Source organism: Molothrus aeneus, chromosome 7 (assembly GCF_037042795.1).
Source record: "Molothrus aeneus isolate 106 chromosome 7, BPBGC_Maene_1.0, whole genome shotgun sequence".
Lineage (NCBI taxonomy): Eukaryota > Metazoa > Chordata > Aves > Passeriformes > Icteridae > Molothrus > Molothrus aeneus.
Genome location: NC_089652.1, coordinates 18,340,620 through 18,365,156, shown reverse-complemented (window position 1 = coordinate 18,365,156; position 24,537 = coordinate 18,340,620). Strand labels below are relative to the sequence as shown.

Genomic DNA, 24,537 nt, shown 5'->3' with positions numbered 1-24,537 from the left:
ATAGTCTGATGGATCAGAAAGACAACCTAATGTTTAGATGTTACTGTATGCTCTACAGGATACTCTAGGGCAGTCCATATGGAGAGGGAAAGGAATGGGTAGACTCAGTGTACAGCTACCTGCTAGTTACTCTAGCACTGTTAGGAACACTTATCAGTCTGCTGCAGAACATACCATGGAGTAGGCTATCAGGAAACAGAAAGAAGCACAGCTTGGATCAGTTTGATTTTACTTTGGAGTTTGAAAGTCTTGATAGTGCTTTGTAAAGAGAAGAGACTGTTCCATTTGGTGTGTATGAGTTTGATATTGCGACCTTTGCCTCCGTAAGTAGTGTGATCCAATGTTACAGCTCATGAGAGTTAAGATAATTCTCAAGAGGGCTCCAGAAACACCCTTTGACTGGATCTCTTGTGTCAGCGTGGGGCTCCTGTGAAGGTCTTTCACTAATTTTCTTGTCTCGGTAGTTGTGTGCTGACTTTTTATTAGAAACAGAACAGCAGAAAATATTGTGAAATGAAAGAATGAAGACCGAAGGGCTGTTATCTCCCAAGGACTCTCTTCCGAACTAGGAAGCTTGGTAGAAGTGAGATATCTGGGCAACCTCTTGTACCTGGATTCTCCCAGCCATGTAGACAGGCAGAGCACTATGGGTGGCAACTGCAGTCAGTGTTTGGTAGTTTTTGTTTTTGTTTTTTTTAATGTGCTCCATGATCTGGAAGACATACAATTGGGAATGATTGATTATTCTGGAGATTCATTTTCATACAGTTGGAGACAGTGAGACATTGCATGAAAATTCAGGGCAGACAGCAGTCAACTGTCATTTGAACTTTTCCCTCAGTGGAAAAATTATTTTTAATTAGAAGAAAGATCATACAGATAGGTTCTTGAGTCACCTTCATGTTATATTTTTCTTTTCTGGCTGATGTTAATTAAATCAGTTCAGTGAGGTACTCTGAAATGCAGTATGGAGTAGAGTGTACGCAGTATGTGCATATATATGCATCTTTGTTTCCATTGAAAGGCTGCTAAAATTGTATTTCTAAGATGCAAAAACAACTTTATGGAACAGTGGAAAGCAAAACCAAGTGCTGTGTTGCTTTTTAAAGGTTTTTAGTATGCTTTGGTTACTTTTACAAATGTCTAACTGGTCTACTGCAGGAAAGTGCAGATAGTTTCTCATGTTACACGGCAAAGGCAAATTTTGTTTCGACACTTGCCATGTCCCTTTCTGGCTGTTCTTTCTTGGCTGCATGGCAGTTTCTAAAAGACCCAAATCTGTTCACTGATCCCAGTTCATGGTAGGGCCCCCTTCCCAACCTTTGCAGACCTGGCCAAGAAGATGACATGGGCACAGGAGTAGGAGCCAGTGGCTGGCAAGGCTTAGGCCATTGTTGTGTGGAATGTTTTGTTTTGTGGAACCATGGCCAATAGCCTTGGGCTGCATGAGGAGGTGTGAAGGGCTTGGATGTAATTGGGATTTATGCTGGTTCTTCAGAAAGAGAATTCTAAGAAAAGAGGTCTAAACAGACTAGCACACATTGTGGGTTGCCACTCAATGTCATCAGTGTCTGCTACAAAGTTGTAAAGGTAGGAAGGCAGGTAATTAGGTGCTGATGAAGATTGACTACAGGAGGGAGGAAAAAGGTTCTAAGAGGGTGGTATTGAATAACTACATCCATTACTGACTTGTACTCCTTGCGAAGGAGTACATTAGATAGAGCTGTACCTAATGAAAGCTTAGCATGTGAGATGTTTGTTGAAGTAGGAATTACAATGTTAGGGAGAAAAAAAAGCATTTAAAAATGTTTTGTTTCAACTTTTATTTATAATTTCAGGGTTAGAAAAAGGCGAAGCTGCAATGCCTTCTATAGCTAACATGAAAGTCTCAGTGGGTTCATTCCTCTACTCTCTCAGGACTTCCTGATTTTAAGTAGTAAAAGTAGTTTGATTTTACTAATATTGGGGATCAGTAAGAATGTATTAAAAAAAAATGCACATGGTAGATTAAATTATTGGTCTAACCAAAGTGTTACTGGTTACTACTCCAGGTATGTTGTGCTGGATTTGGGCAGAATGGAGGCCTGTGATGAATATACAGTCCCTGTGATGCTGCTGGACAAAAAATTTGTTGGTTATAATGCAATTGTAATTGAAATTCCTCCTAGTCTTTATTTGGTGGTTTTCCATATAGCCAGAAGAGCCTTGTCTATCTCCAGTTACCTTTGCAGCCAAGTTCCCATTTTTGTGCCAGCTTGCTCACCCTTAGCCATACTCCTGTCCTTGGGAGACAATGCTGGCTTGCCGGACTGGAGTTGCCCTGGATAGCCCAGCATAATGGTTGAAGTATGGCTGCTGTTTCAGAAGCTGCCACTGACATTAAACAAATCAGAACTTGCCCAGCACTTACTACTTTGGAAAAGCCATCCTCTTTGGAAAAAGCATTTTAACTCTGAATAAAACATTGGGTTGGCTTTTAGCTCAAGAATAGCACTTTATTCCACTTGAATAAATATCAGTACCGACAAGTCACCACATCATGCCCTGACCTTATGTAAGTGCATGGCAACATTCCAAGTTAATTTTGGCTATTATTTCCACAAACGTTGGACAGGCATTTGTAGGCATTTGATTCCTATTTAGGCAGTGCTTTAGCAGATGGGCTGTAAAACAACCTGACAATTATCAAGGATCCATGGACTGATTAGTTCTGGGTTCAGACACTGACAATATCTCAGATACTTCCTTCCCAGCCTCCTCCTGAAGGCTTTGCATCTTTAAGGAGCATGTGACAGATGAGTGTTAACAAATGACTGAAGAGCTAGAATTTTATGAAAAGGTTTTGAAAGCAACATTGCTTTATTAACAGGAAAAGTTCAAGCAATTTAAAATCACTGGAAGACAAATACCTTCCGTTCTTACTTTTGTTCTTCACAGTCCATGAGGAAGGGCTGTCTACAGTGTGTAATCAGGGAAACAAGTTTTCTTCTTGCTTCACTGAGCTCACGTTCGACCAGTCTGCTTTCTGTTTGGACAAGTGAGTGAAATACCTTGGACAACTAAATGAAGCTTCTAATGCTACTGGAAGATCACTCCTGGCACTGTCCCAGTTGGCCTTGCCATGTGCTGTCATTGCAAAGGTGAACTTCACTATCATGGTTCTACTTTTTAGGACTGTGTTGAAATAGGAGGTCATCTTCATTTAATCACCCTCTTATTGGAGTTGGAGTATTGGTACAGATAGATTTTAACCTCACATGGTAGCCCCAAGTTGCCATATGCTTCTAGTGGGATTCTTAAGAGGCACAGCACTTAGGTAACTGCTTCTGAATGCTTAATATCTTTAAATTATGTTCCTGGGTTCAGTGAACATCATTGCAGTGTAGTTTCTGCAATGCCTAAGTTATTCCTCTAAATGCAGTGTGGTTAAGTCATTCTGGTGCTTTGGGAAATTTTGTACCTTCAGCTTGCTTGCCAGTTGAATAGGGAAGGTTATTTTGTTGCAGATGCTTTGTGTAGGCTATCACCCAAAATATGAATGTGTGGAAACATAGACTCCTGCCATATTTATTTTGACATTTTTATTTAATGTAAGGAAAAGCAGATTGAGATTGGTATTAATGTTTGACGAAATGCCCTCTCTCAGTGCTCTGTTGCTATACAGCAGTCAAATCCCACATACTTTACCATGCTCTGCCAGGGAGTCTACTAACCTTTCATATAATATTTAATAGGTGTTATAGCCAGTGCTGCTGAGTTGTTTTCCATACAGGAGGATTCTCAGCTTTTTTTTTCTGCTGCCTTTGTAAGACTTGCACTGGTTCTTTCTACAGTGCCAGATGTTGTACGTAAAGTAGGAAATTATATACTCTTCTCTTGCTTATTGAGCAGAGAAAAGAATCTACTTTTAAGACCTAGCAGGGAGAGGTTGCTAGAAATGCCAAGTTTAAAGAGAGAGATCAAGTATAGGAGATGAGAAGGCAAGACAAAACTCACTTGAATGTGAAAATGAATGCAAAATCTCAACGGAAACACATTTGATGTGCTGACATTAAAGGGATTGTACTGAATATATAATCATTATGGATATATGCAGGGGGTTTTGTATTGTACAATAATCAAATGAGTGGTTCTTTGTACACTGATGGGGATCTCAGGAGAGCTTTAATGATCTAGATTTAAAGAGATACCAGCCTAGTTATGGACAGTGGTATTTGTCTGTTTCTGAAGGAATGCAATGTGAGAATAATACTATATGTATATGATCCTTAATCTATGTATCTTGAAGCGTTTTACAAATACTAAGCACTTAATTCAGTAGCATTCTGCTGGGCTGTGTTCACAAGCATGGTGATGCACTAAATACAGAGATTAAGTTGAGGAGCCCCTTGTGGATAACCCTAGTGCCCACCTGGCCATGCCTGGACTAGAGGTTCTTTTTATTTGCCCTGGAGTTTTTTTCCTGTCAGGTACTGAGGAGCAGTTGTTTGGCCACTATACTGCTTAATAGCCAAGTGTCTTGTGCTGCTGTTCCAGTGTCTGCACACTGAACTCTGCCACCTGTCCATGCTGGAAGAGAGAGTGTGGCCTGGGATGTGTGGCAAGGGGCCACCACAAAACTGGCCTCTAGATGCCATAGCTACAGAGGTTTGAACATTATGCTGCAAAGCATGAGAGGAGAACAGTAAAGGAAGACATCAATCATACTAATTCTCATTAGTAAGCAAAGCCTAACATATGACACAGAGAATTATAGTTTTAAGGGGATACATCTTTTATCTTTCAGAAATTTCTAAAAGATACTGATAAATTCAGAGTTGATTTGGGTCAAGCTCTTAATAGCATTTTCTATTATAGACAGAACCACTTTAGGAGTTCTTTATATGCATGTGTGTCACTGTTCTTTTTATTGTTTAGGGGCTATAGTAAGAGAGCTAGATAAAACAGCTCTGTGAAAGTTAGAGAAAAGGCAATCAAATTGTCTGCTGGGACTGCTGCTCCAACAAAGAGTGTCAGTTGAGTACAAAGTCTTGTCACTTTTGGCTTTCATCTTCTGGTAGCTTGAAACAGCTTAACTGGCCACCATGATCCTCCTGCTACTAGTATACACTCTGAAAATGTCTCCTGAATTACATCCCTATTGCTGCAGCTAACCTGATATATGAGCATTATTTTACTGTGTATTTATCTAGCACTGCTGTTTGCTTTGTGTAAATATTATTCCTTGTAATACATCATCTCCAATTGGTTCAGAACAAGAACTGCTGGGGCACATGAGAAGCAGGTGTTGGGACCTCCCCAGCACTGCTTGATGTGTTTAATAATGTTTTTTCATCCTTTAAATAAACAAATGAAACATGATTCCATAAACTATTAGCAGGAAACACAAATATATAGAAGAAGTCAACGGCTGAAAACAGTGGACTAGAATGATGTTTTACTCCCAAAATTGATGATCTATTACTGTATGCCCTGACCTCATGAAATCTATCCATCTAGTGGTTAGGTTGAGATTTCAATATGCCAATGAAATTCTTTTTAGCCATGTGCAAGGGGAAACCCAGAAGAAATGGCTGTTTGCTCCATTGGAATGGAAACGTAAAAGTTCAGAAAAAAATATCAGTTCCTAGTAAGTTGTCTATGGAATAGATAATTTTTAAAGTTTTAGAATACACTTCTAAAAGCCAGATCCTTCAGAATGACAACCTAAATGCCACAAATTTTTTACTCAGAACATCTTTTACTAGTTTGAAAGAAGTTGTCTTAGTGCAAGAATCAGCTTTACTCATTGCCCCTCTGATGGGGAATATGCTTCCTAAATTTCCCTGGAGAACTGCTGTGTTGTTACACTCATAGTATGTGGCTAACTTTAAAGGTCTGTTAGTGAGTCTTCCACAACCCCTTTTCTCTTTCTCTTATTGGTGATTGTTTACAGTGTTCCATCCTCATCATCATAATCATCATTTGTGTAGTCCTATGTAAACTTAACACTGTGTCTCCTTGATTCTGATTATATCTAGTTAAAACTCTGTCTGGGACAGGGTTGGCTCCATTTTATAAATTATTTGCTTCCCTTTGTGGTGGTACAGCTTCAGTGCAAGAGTGTAATAAATAGATTTTTGTTTCAGCCTTTGGAGGTCTGTCCTACAGTGAATGCCAAAGCTGTGAACTTCTTGTTCTCAGTTAGCTCATGCTCTGATGGAATCATACTTGCTTTATGTGAAGAAAAATCTCTGGTGAAACATTCTCATCTTGAGTTTAGTTAAATTGTGCCTTTCTGCATCTTTTGTGCTGTGTCACTTGCCTGGTTGCATCCTGCCCCTAATTGCACTCTAGACATTTCTGTTTGGCAGGAGGGAGACAGGATCTGACCTTTTATTTTGTGTGTAGAACTTAGCAAAGCTGGACCCCCAGTTAAGCTGATTTCAGGACTCTATTTGACAAAGAAGGAGACTGATGTAATGTTACTCTCTGTACACTCTTTCTTTTTCTGGAAAGATTATTATTCACTTCAGTTCTGTAGTTTACCCTTCATTATCTTGTGTCTCCATGTTTCTCATGTTCCTCTTGTTCCATTTTTCTCTTTTGGTCATGTATTCAGCCTTAAAATCTCCTTAATATTTTTTTCACTTGAGAAATTCTACAGTGCATCTTCATTACTGAGCCCCACTGCATATCTCAAATGCTGCTCTAACCTTGATGATGAATAACATGACAGATTGTAGGTAGATAGGATGAAAACTGATAATGAGGAATGAAAATCAAGTTTACCATTTTCTTGTGGTTATATATTGTACTGTGAAGGAAACACCCCTTCAGAAAATGAAATAAATAGAAAACAAAATCAGATAATACAAATATTTAATAAAATATTTAAATACTTTTATTTACTTAATACTTACAATACTTAAATATTTAATAAAATATTGACGATGGTTTTTAATAACAAATTCCTCCCCACACAGAAGTGTCAGCTAGTAAAACTAGGCTATATACTTGATGTCCAAGTCAATTGGAAAAAATCCAGAATTTGAGTAATTTTTAAATGGTGACTAGAAGAATTTGGATTTATTTTTTTTTACACAACTGAATTAATCTGTGAGAATGTTTCATCATTTCTTTAACCAAGTCACTGTTCAGAATCACAGAGCAGTTTGGACTCTGCCTAGTGTTTACTGTTTTAATCCTTTAAAACTCACATATTATATTTTCTTCTAATTTTTCTTTATAATTTACATCCCAGAGCGACATAATGAAAAATATTGCAAACATTTAGCATGCCTCACTATGGAAAATAGAGTAAAAAATAGAAAAAGCTTGTGATTGGATAATTGGCACAGACTTGTTGATTTGTGTGCTGTTCATCTCAATTTGCATAATCTTTAAACCTAAACTATCTCAACACCAGCCAAGTTTAAGGAGCCAAGCTTCTGCCTGTCGTGGAATTGTATACCTGTTTCTAAGACATCAACAGATAGGACAAGAACACATGGTCTTAAGCTGCAGCAGGGGACGTTTAGGTTGGACATTAGGAAGAAATTCTTCACAAAAAAAGGTTACTGAGCACTGGAACAGGCTGCCCAGAGAAGTGATGGAGTCACTGTCCCTAGAGGTGTTTAGGAAAGATTTGGTGTAGTGCTCAGTGCCGTGGCCTGGTTGACAAGGTGGTGTTCAGTCATAGGTTGGGCTTGAGGATCTCAAAGGTCTTTTCCAACCTAGTTCTTTCTGTCACTCTGTGAATTGCTTCTCAGTGGAAAAAAGAGAGGAGGGAGTTTATTACACATATCTATAAGCTGCATCACATTCTCTCTTTTTTTGTCCTTTTTTTCATAGTGTGCCGTCTTCCTTGTAGTAGTCTCTTCATTCCTTGTGACAACTGCAGTGGGTTGAAGGAGTCTATTTAGGCTATATATTGCACCCCCCTCCTGCCCTCCACCCATTTTCAGTCCTTTCCTTCTTATTTCTTGGTACTTTTTCTTTCCTTTCTAACATTTAACTTCCAGTGGGACTTCCTTACTTCTTTCTCATCCCTGTGTGCCTCCATTCCTCACTGTCCCCTCTTGTCATGAGGTTTGAAAATGTTTCTAGGGCTAAGCTGAAGGGAAATACTGTTACTTTACTTTTTCCCTAAGGAAAGAGTTGTACAACAAACAGTCACAGCAGGACTCCAGGTCAGAGCTGCAGCACTGACAGCAAAATAAATTGTCTGTGATTTGAGGAAATCACTTGCACTGATCTCAGTCTGTAGGAAAAACCTTGAAAACTGCCCCATCCGAATAAGGGTGTTGCATTGCAGTTTCTTCATGCAGTTTACTTAATCCTTGTTTATGGCACAGCTGAATCACTGTTACCAGTGTTTGCTCTTCAGTTTGATAAAAGCCAGTCATTGCCATCCAATAAATTTTGAAATCTTCAGAAAAGATGCTGTTGTGCAAAAAGAGATTATGTTTAACAGGCTGTTAAGAGGTCTTTTGTAGGGAACTTCAGACCTGAGAGCCATGAGATGTTGGACTGTTAATGTGGATGCAAAACAGTGTAACTAAACACTGTATTACAAAATAGCTGAAAAATTATTGTGAACTCCTGCATATATTATAATGCACTGTGCATGAAGGGGACTCCAGATTTGAGGAGTAGCTTGACCCTTGGGAGGTTTATGCTGACAAGGTAATTCCAGTGGTGCCATTGCAAGGACTGCAGGGTGAATTGGAGGCCCATGTATTTAGGGTTGCTGTAGGGTGATATCAGTCTGATTGTGAGTGATTTTCTGGCAGAATACATGCTTTTCACTGGAAGAAATCACCTGTGTTCAATCATACTTCCTGAAATAGGATTGTTTACTTTGTCTTTACATTTTTCCCTCTTATTTTGTCTTGTACTTGCTTTGATTTCTCTGCAGTGTTCCTGAGTGAGCTACACAAACTGCTTTTAAAGCAGCTCACACTGTAATCAAAATAATATTTAAAAAGCTTTGAAGAAAGATGAATGTTATAAGGGAAATTGTATGTTTACTTATTTACACTTATTAAATATCCTTGTTATTGTTATGCACAATTGAATAGAAACAGTCAGTTTGGAGAATTATCCATGAAAAGGAAGCCTTTGATGTTAGATGAGTATTGGAGGTTGATGTGTGCTTGTTTCTGTGAGAAGCAAAAGCAGTGTTAGATTGACCCCACTGAACTACTTAAGAGGTTTATATTGATTGTAGAGTAATTAATATTTAACCCAAAGTTTCCTTCCAGATGAAAAAATTTCCTCCCAGAAAAATTTCTAGATGAACATACTTCTATGTTCAGAGGTTGTAAATGTGAAAAGCAGAGTTACAGATCAGCTCACTCAGCTCACCAGCTTTTTCTTTGTTTCAAATCACCTTTTAAAAATACATGTAATGGGAGGGAAGAAAAGAAACTGTTTATAATAACCATGAATAAAGCCACTGCTGTGCACAGTGTCATCATAAGGCCAATGTGTCATTTCAGTTGCACTTAAAACCTATTTTTAAGACTTTGCTACTGCAGAGACCTTGTAGTGAGCTTACAGAATTTTACTACAGAGGAGTATGACTTCGGCCCACTGTCAGAGCACAGCCTGTAGTGGTAGGTTTCCAGTTTATCTCAGCAGCACACACCTAGTTTCTCATGAATATTTTCAGATTAAGTCTGTTTCATTACATTCATGCAAAGATATGTAGGTCATATGTGTCAGGCCTTCTGTGTTTTCAAGGTGGCAGTCTCAGGGTGAAACAGCAACTTGGTTTAGAGGCTCTTACTGGCTTCCAGCTTGCTAAATACACACAATCCTTGCTTTTTCAGTGTGATAGTTGGAGGGTAAGATATGTTATCAGAAGATATCAGAAAATGCTTATGTTGCCACAATTACAGAATTTACTGTTCTGTCAAAGCACTTTCCACATATCTCTCTTTGAGATATGACCTTTTCTCTCAGCTGAAGCTCTAGTTCAGAAAAATGCTGAAGATCAGTCAGGGGTGCACACAATATAGAGGAAAAACTGCAGGAGGCAGCCTGTAGCTGCCCAGGTGAGAAACTGAACAAAGCCAGCATCATTCTGTATTTGTGAGTCTCCTGTTACTTGTCTTGCAAGCTGAGATCATCTGAAAGAACACATCTTTGTTTCTCTGCTCATTATTATAGTTTATGTGAAAATAAGAGGTGTGACTGTCTGAAGGTAAAAGGAATTATTTTGTACCTGGAACATTAGGAAATTGTTCTTCCTCTTGTGCTTGACCCAAGAGATGATTCTAGACTTTGCTTCATCTAAGTCCTGTTAATATAAGTTTAAAGGCTGGCTGTAGTGGTAAGAAAAATTATGTTAAAATAGCACATTATTCTGAGTTGTTCTGCTCTTCGTTTTTGAGATGTATCTGCTGGCTTTGCTAATAAAGATGCAGGTTTACAATTAGTGTTGCGGAACAGTTTGAAGAGGAATGAGGTTCTGTTCTGTCACTGTGTTGTTCAGCTAATTCCAGCTTAGGTGTGATTTGATGCTTCTCTCCTACATGTGATAATGGAAGAGGAAGAAAGGAGAGCAGCACGTCTTTATTTTATGATCTTATATTGAGTTTGAAGCACTGTTGGTGACATCATCATTTGATTTTAAAGATATCACAGTGAAAAAGTAAATATGGAAATGTATAAAGCTTTTTCAGCCCCTTTCAAAAGCTTGAACTTGATGTTAAAGGCAGTTAAGTATTTTCTCCTGTAAATATATTATCTGCTTTATGTTTACACAATTGAAGTAAAATAAAACACATAGATCAGATGGACTCTTTGTTCTTAATTTGGTTTTTTTGTCCTCTTCTAAGCGTATGCAATCTTTCCCACCCCTCCCAGCCAAGTCCTGTCACCACCCAAGTGCATTTCCTGAGTGGATTTCTCTAGGAGACAGACTTGGAGAGCTGTATGATGGCATTTCTATATTTAAATTAGATGGAGCAGAATAGGCTGTATAATTTGCTTAATCAGTGCTCATGCTCTAATTTCCTTGGATGAGATTTTTTTTGTTGTCCAGTCTTATCTTTAGCTTTCTATCTGGTAGCCAAGTCTGCTATTTGGCATGATTTCAGAGAGTTGGGTGCATTTTTCTTCTGACAAAATATCAAGGGGATGCTGTGATAAAGCAAATTCTGCACACAGAGCTTTTCAAGCATGATAAATTGATTTAGGTGGAAATGTGACAGGAAAATACATGTCTCCAAAATAAAGAGATGGTGTAAAATAAAGCGTAGTTGATTAGAGCTGTGCAGCAACATTGTGAAGATGGTAAATAGGTAAATAAATGGAAAAGATGCAGATTCATCTGCTGTTACATAAACTGTACCTATTCTGGGATCAGGATTCAGCAGTTTTGGTACAGGCATTTCCTGTAGTTATTTTATCTGAACATGACCAAATAGTGCTTCACTTCTGTTGTTTCAAACCTTTTCTATCACATTTTAATGACTTGATAGACTCATGTATACAAAACAATCTGTTTCTGTTCAGTAAGTTGTGGTGAGATCTTCACATGGCTTCTTTTCTATTTTTCCATGAAATAAAATACATTTTTGCTATTGTAGCATTATATTTTTCTAATAACTCTTAATAATTTCCTTCAGAAATACCTCAGTTCTGTTCTCTTACCTGTGCTGTTGATGACAGCAAATGTTTATATTCTGTTAATGACAAAGGCAGACATTTAGCAATAGTCAGGATACTTGGTGTTCTAGAGTAAAGCACCAGTTTCAAACAATGATTTTTTATCTAGTATTAAATAGCCATGGGTTAGGTCTTTTTTGTGATAGCCAGTTAAGTGACATTGACCTGAAATGTATGGAAATTTTCTGATTGAGCTTGCTTAGAAGAAATACCCTTGGTAATTTGTAAACATCCGAAGAAGACAGTATCTGAAGTCAGAATTAGGCTGAGTCTGTTGGGGGACTCAGCACATACTTTTGGGCAAAAGCAAGGGTGCTGTTTGTTTTCCCCTTTGTAACAAGACTGGGATGAAAAACAAGTATCAGTGTGATAATCAGTCTAGGGTGGTTTTTTTTGGTGAAAATCTCTAGGAACATTAGGCACTTTTTGTTGGATAACACAAACAGATAGCAGGAAGATGACCTGAGATTTTACCCTTCAGTTCAGTGAAAACCAGAGTATGAACTCTAAAGGCAAAAGTCTGGATTTTGCAATCTCCATTTGATTTGATGAGTGAAAAGAAGGCCCAACAATCTTCATGGGCTCTTTCTCTCAGGGGCTTCTCTCCTTATTGTTCTGGAGAAAAGAGGAGAAACAGTGCACCACGGGAGTGGCATGCCCTTGTGAGTAATGCTCATGAGGGACGTGGTTCACTGCCAGCTTAGAGGAAGAATAGAGTTGTACTGAGAGCATCAGTGATCAATTATATATTGTCAAAAGAAAACAGAGAAGCTGGCTCATATTGTCAAGCTACAGCATATATTCCCCAAGAGAAACCATTGCAGAAGTATTGACAGCTAGTACAGGAGTTTTGCAGACCTCAGGCAATAGTCACAATAAGAGCATCTGATGAAATAATTGCACAAGGTTTTGAAAAATGCATGAAAAGGTCACCTTGATGTTTGGCTTAGGACTTCTATATCTGAAATTAATTATTTTGTGTTACTCCCAAGTTTGCAAGTTAGGCAGGCTTTGCTTTGTCACCTTCTGTGTTCAAAGTTAGGGGTAGGCAGAAAAGGAGGCAGTAGAAATGGTAAAAAATGACACCGTGATTGAGATTGTGACTAGAGGAGAAAGATGGAAAAAGAAAGTTCATGTATTGAACCAAGCACCTTTGGAGGTCTACAAAACTGTCCCCAGTACAGGACACTTAATTCCTAGTATCTGGCCACAGATTCCTTGGATCTGTAGATTGACCATGGTATGGGGAAGCATCAGAAGCCTGAGTTCCTAGTGCTACAGACCATCACTGCCTGGGTCCTTACTGCACAGCCCTTACTGGCCAACTGCAGAACTGCTGCTCTTGGGAATATTTGCTGTAGAACCTGTGTGGAAATCTTTATACCCAGGGGCTTTTCCCTTCATCAGTCCTGTGTCTTTCCTGTTAGAGTGCCTGGGGTTTTGCTACACAGTGAACATGGATAACAAAGGCTCATCTATATTCTTTGCATGTACCTGGCTTATTCTGGAATGTTTGTAAACAGTTATTAGCTCTTCACTATTAGCAGCAGAAGAGAAGGGACTAACCAAAAAGACCAAAGGCATATTTTATATGTCTTGTGTATGCTAGAAGTGTTTTTCAGGAATTTAGAGATAGCTTGTATCACAATTGTAGTAACTGCCTTTCTAAACGTTAGCATATAAAAATATGCCTAATTATGTTCAGTGGTTGAAGAAAACCTATTGTACTCATGAAAGCTTATAAGACAAACTGCAGCTAACTACACATAAAGCCTTAATTTGAGCATACAAAGAAACACACTGAGAAACCTGACAGCGAGTGGCCTTAGAAACCGTTCCCTCACAGCACCTTCCCAGCAGGGCAAGTGTGTGATTCTGTTTCTTCCTTTTCTTCTCTCCCCAACTGTTTCTTGTCACCAGTCTTCTTTGCTTTAGGCCATAGCAGTGGCTGAAAAGGTCAAAACATGTTAATTTTCACCACTGCATGGGTATGAGGCAGTCAGCAACTGGAAAAAAAATACTGTCTTTATTACTCATGCTGTCAGATTAGATGTGGGAATTGTCTGTTATTTCAGCTGTTGCATGATAGAGTTTATAAATTGGTAGAAATCTGAAGGCAGAGTGAATAGGTCACTGAATGTAGCTTTAAAAGCTGCTGTCATGTTGGATTTACAAAACTTGAAGACTTCTGGTAATAAACAAGCGTATGATGATTTGATAATTGTTCCTGTCTTTCATAAGGAAAGCCTTTCCAGACTTCATACTACCTGTGGAATATATTTTCAAAAGCCTTTTTTAAATATCTTGTCTGTTAATCTTCAGGATGATTTTAAATGCCACCTATGAATATAATTTTATTTACTGAATTTTATTTTCATTTACAGACAATATGGTAACAAGATAAGTCTCATTATCTCAGCTTTCACTGATGTCATGCCTGGAACTTTATTATTCCATCTGATACTGGCAAATCTTTATGCAATTACTTAGATCTGTCTTTGTCTTTTAGGTTTCCCAGCAAACAGTGTTTCTCTGACTCCTTGAAATAAGTTTCCCTTGACATTTAATTTGGCTGATGTGGTGACACAAGTTTAGGCATAAATTATACCCTTTATGTCAGCCCACACCCACTGAGATATCCTCATGAGAGACCATGTGTAGGCAGTTGTATCAGCCCTCCCTCCAGAGATACCCAGATATAGAAGAAAGTTTCATTTATGCGGAGGTGCCCTGGAGGAGTATGAACAACTGAGCTTTCTGAGGGCATGCCTTGAATTATTTCTTCTGCTGGTAGTGCTGCTTGAGCTCCTTCACAGGCAGCACTGCTCACAGGGTTTGCTGTATCAGACTCATAAGTGGACTGGTGCCGGGGCAGGGTGGGACCCTCATGCAGGAGGTGACAGAGGGGACATCCTTGGGTGTGATACCAAGTTCCTGCCTTATGTCTCAGGAGTCTGTTCCTGGTGAACTTTGGTGTCCTGCGCATGAGTTGTGCCTGAATGGGATTAGATGCCTCCTCTAAAGTTATGTATCTAATTCTGGCTTACTCTCTCCCTGTAGTTTTTTTCCTGAAGATGGGACCTCATATCTTTTGGAAATTGTATGCTGTGTCCTGTGTTTTGTCTCATGAGAAGAATAATCAGGAAAAATACTAGAGAATTAATCAGAAAAAAAAAAATGCCATGCAGTGTATGATGGCTGTGGACATGATATGGGAAATAAAAGAAAAAACTACTCTCTTCCCACAGTTTAAGCTCCTTATAGAAGTGGCTTAAATGTGGACTAGTAATGTATTTCTGGGAAAATGCTATTTTGGGAAAAACAGAAAAAAGAAATTAATATCAGCTAAATGTTGATGAAGAAGAGAAAAACGTCTTATACTATCTGTTTTTATCTTGTCCCAAATGAAACATTCCAATTTTACATCTATAAATTACATTTCAAGACCAAATTCAGTAGAAGGTAGAACAAAACATTTATCTACTATTTGAATAAAATGTTATTTCAAACCATTGGGACACACTTTTGGTTTGGTTTCCTTTCTTTTGACCAATGAAAATTACTTTTCCCCTTGGTTTATATGTGTGATTTACTAGTTGAACTGAGAAAATAATTATTTCTTATGTTCTTCCTCTCATTGAGTTCAGGCATGGGACTGGATGCAGAATATGGGAACTGAATGGTTTGAGAAAGAAAATAGGAGAGTTTTATCCTCAAATGAAATAGCATTTGTTTTGTGTGACTGACCAGGGATATAGCATAGATTTGCTTTTATGAGTATTCAGCTGGATTATGGGTGAGATTTAAATAATATGTTACTAAGCTTTAGGATGTAATAGCTTGTCTAAAAATAGGATTGGATTATTAAGATTAATGTAATCTTTATAGCTTTTGTTATTATTTAGAATGCAAGACATTCAGTCTTTAGTGTTAGAATTGATAATATTTTCATTTCCATTTCCAAGAAAAAGAAATATATGAAGGATAATTCAAGCATTGTTAAAATTCAACAGGCAACATTTTAAAAGTGAATACATCCAAACAACTCCATAGAGCAAAGGATAAAACTTTGAAATTAAAATTGCACTATTGCACTAAAATTGCACTTTCTCAATTATTGTGTGTGCTTAGTTGCAACCTGCATGGATTTCAGCTGGTTGATTGTTCATGTTGAGCTCGCTGCACACCCAAAGGACTGTATGAGGAATTTTATTTACGCTGAACATCAGAATCCCTATTGCACAAGTGTGTTTTCTGGCAGTTCCAAAAGGGAATTATAATTGTTTATCCTTAATCATGACAGTAACATAGTGTGATTTGAAACAAAAATGTGTTTCTTCATAATTGAATGATTTGTATTTGATAAAAGGACAATTTTTTCCATTGGTGTTACTTTTGTTGCTTCTGTGAGTTTCTTAAGCCTTAGACACAGTTTTGAACCTTACTGATCATATCATCAGCAGTCACTGAAGAAAAATACCAGTTGCTGACATGAGGTACAATTACATAGCTTATGGTGGTATAAGGGATGTTATTTTTACAGTTACAAAGTTTCATCTGCTAATACAGTTTTTGTGTGAGGATATACATAATATGAGGTGTGAGGACTGTGTGTTCCGTAGCCTTGTAGTTTCTGAGTACCAAACTTAGTGTCTTGGGTTTAAATGTTTTGTTTTCACTCTACATCCTGTGTATTCCAAATATGACACAAAAACTGTTGTAAATGATTTTTATGAATCCTTAGCTCATCTCCATTCCTGTAATAAAGTAGCTTTCTAGCTTGGATTCAGATAGGTAGTGTAATTTCAAATGAGCTTTAAAACAATCTTTATGGGAAATCACACAGCTAAGTAAAACATTGATTTATTAAAAACCTCAAAGTCATGCTTTGGGGAAGATGAAAGAGGGAACTGGTTTAGCACAACTTTGAAATAACAGCAGTGTGTACTCCAGTCAAGAAAGCAGACCTTGTGGTGTTAAGAGTAAAGATATGTTTGATTGTCTCATATCTCATGTGTGTGTGAGAAGCACAAGGCAGGAGACACAAGAATAAATAGCACATATTTCCTTGAATGGCTTTTTACATCTGTACCTGACTGAATCTGCCATCATTGTCTTTCAGAAATATCGACAGTATATGTCTGGACTTCTCACTCCTCCTTATGGTGTTATGGAAACTGGCTCCAACAATGACAGTAAGTATGAGAGATTAGATATGAGGTGGTGGGCAAGCAAATGAGAAAAGGAAAGAAAGGGGAAGATGGAAATTCTCCAGGTTTGGGTACTGAACTTTAAAAATGTAATTCAGTTTGGTATTACAGCTGCATTAATACTGCATGTAGTAGAAGACACTTTGGAACTTGCCCAACTGCCTTCCCAGCTGTGTACAAGTGTACACAGAGCTGCACCAAAATCTGCACTATGACCCAGGCCTGTTGATGAAAACATACTGGATGATGTTGTGCAGCATTTTACTACTTGTGTTACATCAACCATGGAACATGGCCATGAGTCCTGTTAGTAAAATAAATATAACAAACTGTCTCAATTTTTTTTTAGTTAGGATGGGCTACACAATTTGCAGGAGAATCTAGGTTAGTGCTTGAGCTTGCAGTAAACATGCTGCTCTCTAATCTTTGTTACACAGCTAAATAATTTTGGGTATGTCTCTGCCTCATGAGAACCTGTCAAGCTGTGGGAGAGTGCTGTAGACATGAATCCTAGGGCAGCCTTTGGAATTCATCACTTATGTAAAGCAAAACAGTTATATTTATTTGCCAGGGATCCTCTGGATGCCAGGCAGGACAATTTCTGATGGCTAGCAATTGCATCTGCACATTGTGTCTCCTATGTTAGACGTTCAATATGTTTTCTTTGCAGGATAATAGTATAGAATATCATAGCTATGCTGATTAGTGCAAACTCAATGTCACATTTGACTGCCAGGTACTGAGACACAGATAATGTTAAATGAAAAAGTATAAATAACTCCTGTATACATGCTTCAGATACTAAATTTTGAATAAGAACCGTGCTTAACAAGCTGTTTAAAATATTGACCCAAGTTAGCTTTTTGTCTTTTTTGTGTTCAGCAGAGGAAGCTTTTTTCTGAATAAATGTTTTGCTCTTTAAAAATTGCAGATTAATGTGTGTGTTATCAAAGTATTGAACTCTCAAATACGCTGTTCTACTAATAAATATTTCCACTGTCACTCAAAGAATGTACAGTATGTATTTATTTTCTGTATTCTTTTTTTAGGAATGCCAGATAAAGACAGTATGTCAAACAGTGCTCTTTGCCAAGTTTCTAAAAATTGTAATAAGGTAAATCACTCACAGTTTTGCCTCTTTTTTTGGGTTTTTTTTTTTTTTTTTGTTTGTGTTGTTGTTGTTGTTGGAGGGGGAGGAATTTGGTTATGAAAAATGTAAAAGTATTCAGCATTCAATTGAAAATAACTGAGTGCAAATGCAAGCGTGTGGTTGATGCATTTGAGTACAGTATACAAATTATAAGAATGCCTTAGACCTTTTATCATTTAACTGAAGAAAGCAGCTGGTTCAGGATTATTACAAAGTGTACTACTACCCAAGTTTGTGTTACAGTCTGGTTTCTTGGTCTTTGTTGGAAAAGTGCTGAGGATAAGGAAGAAAGGCAGTGCTATGACAAAACCAGTGGATAACCAGTGGATCATAAAATTCATTATTAAATCCTATTTTAAGGTGTACCTGAGTCTGAACTGATGCATAGGCATTGTTCTGGCCCTTTGCTCAGGGTGAATTTTCTCCTATGTTCAGAGAGCAGCTTTACATCCCAGCTCTCCTTTGTAAAATAGTTCTGTGCCTTCAGCCTCTCCAGATGAGGACCCACATGAAAGAACTCATGAATATTTCTGTGCCAGCCTCAATAGTGGGATAGAGTATATATATAGATTAATAGTGGGAAGAAATAGTGTGAGGCATGGCTGTAAAGATTGATAACTTCTAGAATTTCTGTATGGCAGGAGTAGAAAAGTTTCAGTAATAAACAGATGCTAGGTTGCTTTCTTTCTAGACATGGGAGCTTAATTGGATGCATTTGTGTGATGTCTTTAAAAGGTTAAAGGTATTTTTGTTGCACAAAAAGTATCTCTTGACAGCAGATGAAGACAAGGAATATTTTAGTATGTTTCCTTAATGCAAAAATAACTACTTCCACCTCTCCCCGTCTGTCTGTCTTGCTTCCTCAAGAGTACTGACCTTTTTTAATTGTCACATTTAGCTTTTATTTAATGTATACATGTAACAGTATGCAGTTCCTTTTCCTAGAGCCTTATTCACTAGCTATACTAGTTCTGGACACAACCTTATCCTGTAGGAACATAAATATTTTTCCATGCACTGAGTAATTGTTCTTAGATACTTAGCCCCTTGGATTCTGGAAGAATTTTATGTTACAGTTATGAATTATGTCTAAGTGCTTCTTTAGGTTATTGGCATTTCAGGTGTACACTTGGAATTAAGCCAGGTCAGGGGTCTTGCTGGATTTCTCAAGGAAAGCACCAGGTGCAGAATTCAAACTAAAAGATGTTTGTGTGTTTTCTGAAGCAGATAGAAGTAACAGGTAAAGGTAAAAAGATAAAAGCATCTGTCTCCCCTAGAAGGTAATATCCCCCCAGTAATGGGAGGTGATGCTCAGCTAAGGGTGGTAAACACTTTCAGGTACAAAGTATTTTAGAAATTGAGCAAAATTTAATGAATAATACTTTTGCCAATAGCTGGGCTTTTCTAGCACAACAGGATTCTTCCTGTACAAAATAATTTCTTGAGTAGGAGACAGAGGTTGGCTAGGGCAGGCTCAAACTGCTCAGTGACTTTTACAAGAACAAAGTCCTTTGCAAACCATATTATCTTCCTTTCCAAGACGTGTATGAAACAGACATCCTTCTCCCTCCCACACTGTACACGTTTCTCTGGAGAGAAGCTGAGTGAGTAAATACGTGACAAACACTTGTCACCTTGTTTCATCCTGGAGGCACTCAGACAGTTCCATAGCAAATGTGGCAGAAGAAGCTACACAGCATAGAAATGGTCCATGAATTCCAGTTCTTTGTTTTCTCCATATGACCACAGCTCTCTTTAATTATGTTCAGTGAAAGGTAAATGCAGAAGAGGTAAATATGTGAGTATTTTGTTTACTGCATACAAACCTCATTCCTGCAGTTTTAAACTGTGCAACTGTTACAGTGCTTTCACAAAATGTCTGTCACCCTTCATGCCCTGCAGTCTGGTGAACCATCAGGGAGTTACTGGAATTCCAGGGCCAAATTCCCAGAGTTGTTGCCAGCTTTTCAAAACAAAAGATCAAGATACCAGAAAACAGTGCTGTATTTCTAGATGTTGCATATTTTGCTTATTTTTAGGATGATGCATGACTCCCAAAATGGCTAGTGCATCAGGGAAGGGCATTCATCCAGGGAAAGAGAAATGCTTTCAGGACATCTTTAGACTGCTTTAGATGGCCAGAATGTACCTGTGAGGCAGGCAGCAAATACAGTTCAGAGAGACCTGCAGACTACTCTGTAGTGTTCAGAAAAAGACTGAGTGAGGAACCGTCTGACATCCAGAGAAAGTTCCTCAAAATTTTTCATATGGTAAAAAGACATTGCACTCTTAGGCAGAAAGAGATAACATCTTCAATACTTCTGATCATGATGCATTTATTTCAAAGTGTGTATGTGTTGTTTTCATTTTCCAGGGAAGTTTATAACTGTAAATAATTTGCTTCAGATGAAATTTAATGTATTCCTCTCTGGAGATATGAAATGCATGTTTTTCTTTTTTAGCCTGTGGTGAATCTTTTACAAGTACTCTAATAGATGTTTTTCCATAATTGCTAATTATTTGAGTTTCATCTTCATAGCTTAATTTTTTTCTTCTGTCACATCTATTAGTATTTGATGAGTAACATAAGATTTTTCTTCTAGTACATGCTTTGGAATTTTCTCACCATATGGGGATGTTTGGTTTGTCTAGTTCATTAAAATCTACAAAAAAAAATCTATTAGGAGAAAGCAACAAAGAGATTCTTTTTACCAAATGTGAATTCATTTGCATTTGGGGTTACATTATTGCACATCATTTAATGCAATATAGCAGTTAAATTGAGCATAAAATACTGAGAGGGAGTATATTACTGTCCCTAGTTATATTTTGGGGAATGGAAACAAAGTCAATTTAGTGCTGTCTTACATAAGGGAAAATGACAGAGCATCAGTCTTTTTAACTAGGGCAGACTGGGCTCTCTCACTCTAGTTTTTGAAAATTCCCGTGGGGTAGAGTTGCATATGTGAGATGAATGTAACCCTAAAGACAAAATTACAAAATCAATAATAATTTCAAATACGTTTTTGGAAAAGATACAGAAGAGTACTTAGAACGCAGGGGAGGCCTGGTTCCAGCATGCAGACAGAATAGTTAGTGGTCCTGCTTCCATATATTACCAGCAGAGCTGGCAGCAGGGTTGCATAATGCTTCCCACTACAGGAAGATAAAGTTCTTACAATTTGGCCACTTTTTCACCTGTTTATGCTGAATTCACCATGCTGAGAGTATGCTCCTGGCTGATTTTTAAATTGAAATGGATCAAACCCGTCTGACATTGAGCTGGAGGAAAATACATAGCACATACTAAATAGCTTTTCCAGTTATCCACTGGGAATCCTATCCTTTGGACTAGAAGCTTGGCTTTTGGGGCTTGTTTGTGCAGTAAGGAGTACCATTTGTGAGCCCCTAGAAAATAACCTTATTGTTAAACATTGAAAAATGTCAGTTGAAACTGGCTCACCAGAGGCTTGGTGCAATTTCACTGCAAACTTGTGCACTCAGGCTTCTTTTAGACCCTTTACTGGTACCCAAGTAAGAACAAGAAGTATCCCATCTGCTCTGGAGATATAAGGTAGTTTGAAAGAAGAGGGTACTGGAGGAATGAGTTCTGGAGATAAAGGAATTAACGTGGGTAAGTACAGAGGACACAGCCCCACTGAGAATGAGTGAATCTCTACTGTCTTGTGGATTGTGGTGCTGAATGCAATTTTTTGCTATCAGCAAATGTCTTAAACTCCTTTGCAAATTGTGGATGCCTGAAAGCATAGAAATGATACACAGAAAGAAGAGAAATTTATGATTTGTAAGTTATTTATTCAAGTAGTAGATAGGAAGAAATTGCTAATGATCCAAGATGAAGTTTTATATTCTTTTCCCTAACGGAATCTTCATATTGCAGTTTGCTGAAAGAACCCCTACATCCTTAAGATCCCACACAAAATTCTGCTTGAAAGGAAGGCTAAAAATTAAGTGCCCAAAAGCAGAGTATTTCAAGAATGGGGGCTGATTGAGCAGTGTTAATGAAGTCCTCTTATCTGTGTTTGTTACAGTGGAGACTTTGATTGCCTTCTCCCATACATTTTTGCTGTGACACACTACATTTAAACAACACCTTACCTCAAAAACCATGCTACCTTTCTTTTTGTACAGCTTCACCTCAGTGACTGTGTAAAACATACATGAGTTTGCTCCCTCTTCATTGAGAGCATACATCCTTTAAGGGGGAAATGCTTTTCATCTCCTTTGTACTGAGGAATCCATGGTGAACACAGAAGACAAAAGCAGATAAAGTTGTGCAAATTCATACAGTAATTGTTGCTATTGGGTGAAGAATATGTATTCTTTTGTGAAATCTTTCATGCTGTATTTCCTTTATGTTCCCTAAATCGTCTGCAGGTTTTTATTGTGATATAGAGTTGCAGGAGCTCCCCCTTGTGCACGAAGTAATATTTGAAAAACAAATTGATTGAGTTTGTGGTTGAAAAATCCCCTTTATGTTTTTCATGAAATGTCTCTAAATCCTCTAGACTAGAAGCTTATTGGAAGTGATTTATTTTAAGGTATTTTGCTCCTATAGATTGTGCTGCAATACTTCTGTGAAAGTCACCTTTCCATCTATCTTCTTTCCTGGCTAATATGATGTGGTAAAATAGAGATTCCTTTCCTTTACTGAATTTTCAATAAGATATAGTTACCATGTTGATTTTTATGTATTTAAATAACAGGGGTGATTGTGAAAACAGTATTTTTTCTTTTTATTAATTCTTAATGCATTTAGTGCAATTATATTGTAAAGATCTTAGAGTGGACAGAGAAGGCCATAATCAAGAGTTAATCCTCAAAGTATTGCAATTTCAACATTGCCTAGAAATAAACACTATAATTTTGCTTCTGATTTCCCTATATTTCAGTTTACTTTTCCTGGATGACCATTGTCAAAGGGAAAGCCTATTGAGCTATTCAGTGTATTGTTAAATGTGGATTTTGATAGAGCATTAGCAGAATTATTAGGGAAATGTTTCACATGCTCATGAAATTGTGAGCCAAAAAATAAAAAGAGCGAGAGAGAGGAGGAAAGCAGGCATTGTTCTATCAAAGTGCAATTGCAAGTTGTTTGTTTGAAAGTTGTATCATCTCCAACATACACATGAAAACTGTGTTAAAGGGTGACTTACTTTCTGTGTGGAGGGTTTATGTAGCTGCCCAGTGATACATGTGCATTAATTTCTGTTCTCACTTGGGTTCTGCACTGGACAGTTCTCCTATACAATATTTGCATAGGATTAAAAAATAATTCTCTTTTGTTTTCTGTTGTTGAAGAGATTTCATGAAAGCACTACATGCAAATATTTCTAAATAATGTCTTTGTGTAGTCCTAACTGTACCCATTAATTTTAAGGGTTACTCTGATATTTTGGCACCAGTTTCACATATATAAAAGTAATTTGCCTAGAAGTCTGTTCAAGTTCTTCATTTTTCTCTAGGTGAAAGTGTTTAGGGTTCAATTATTATCACAGCCTGTAACAATCTGGCTAGTGCAGAGGCTCTGCATATAGACCCTGGCAATGAGTCATACAATGACAGCTTATGGCAGGGGAAATACAAAGACAGGAGTTTGAGATGAGTAGGAGTCTGTGAAAAATATATTTTTTGTATGTTAGTAAGGAACTTCATAATGAAAAATGTGAAGGTCTTTATATGTCAGCAAAGCTCTTTAATGTAAACAAAATTGTCAGTAAGTCTGAAGACTTTCCTAAGTAGACTTTGCATAAATTGTTACAGAACTGCCAGGGAAAGCTGGATATCTCTGGTTTCAGCCAAGTAGATGATATAGAGCTGTAGACTTCCCTTCTGAGTGTCTTTGTGAATAGCAATACCTCAAAGGAAAGCTTGCAACACCCCATGTTCTTTTACACTAATCAGCTCCCTGATAACCTATGAAATATCTGTGATTCATGGTTTTGTTGTGTACCCCAAATTCTGGAGGTCCTAATGACAATTTGTACTGGAAATGGTTTCTTCTGCTGTGCTTAATCATATGACTGAGCAGACCAATACAGAACTAGCCAGAGTAACCCCAGTATGAAACCTGGAGATGTGGGGAGTGGTTCTCATTTGATCTAGTGCTATACAGGAATGAGTAGCATGGCACTGTGGAGACAGAAAATCCTTAATTCAGGTTGCTGTGTATTTGCCTGTGTATGTGGCAAGATAACTTAATTCTCTTCAGTCCATATTTGATTGATTTCAAGGATTCCTGAAGCCCTTTCATGTATTTGGATGAAAAAATTATTGTCTTTCTGTCTGTTTCTTTCATTGAGGAGTTTTCATTGTGGTGGTTCTAACGATAAATAGCATTGCCTATGATGATAGTGGGAGTGGTAAGAGATGGAGGCGAGACTTCTCTTGGTGGATTAATTAAACTTTTTGGAAACAAGGGCAGAATTTTTCAAGCTATAGGACCTAAAGGAATACTCCATTTTAAATTTTATCCTTGTTTTCTAAGAGTAGTAATGT

The 24,537-nt window shown here is 37.7% G+C and overlaps 1 protein-coding gene across 2 annotated transcripts in view; it reads left to right on the top strand.

Annotated features, from left to right (window-relative positions):
• RAPGEF4 (Rap guanine nucleotide exchange factor 4) overlaps positions 1–24,537 on the top strand; it is a 142,973-nt gene that overhangs the window by 48,918 nt on the left and 69,518 nt on the right. For both annotated transcript variants that reach the window (XM_066553145.1, XM_066553146.1), the window contains exons 5-6: positions 16,781–16,853; positions 17,918–17,982. In XM_066553145.1, coding sequence (XP_066409242.1) covers positions 16,781–16,853; positions 17,918–17,982 — 138 coding nt within the window. The remainder of the gene's footprint in view (positions 1–16,780; positions 16,854–17,917; positions 17,983–24,537) is intronic.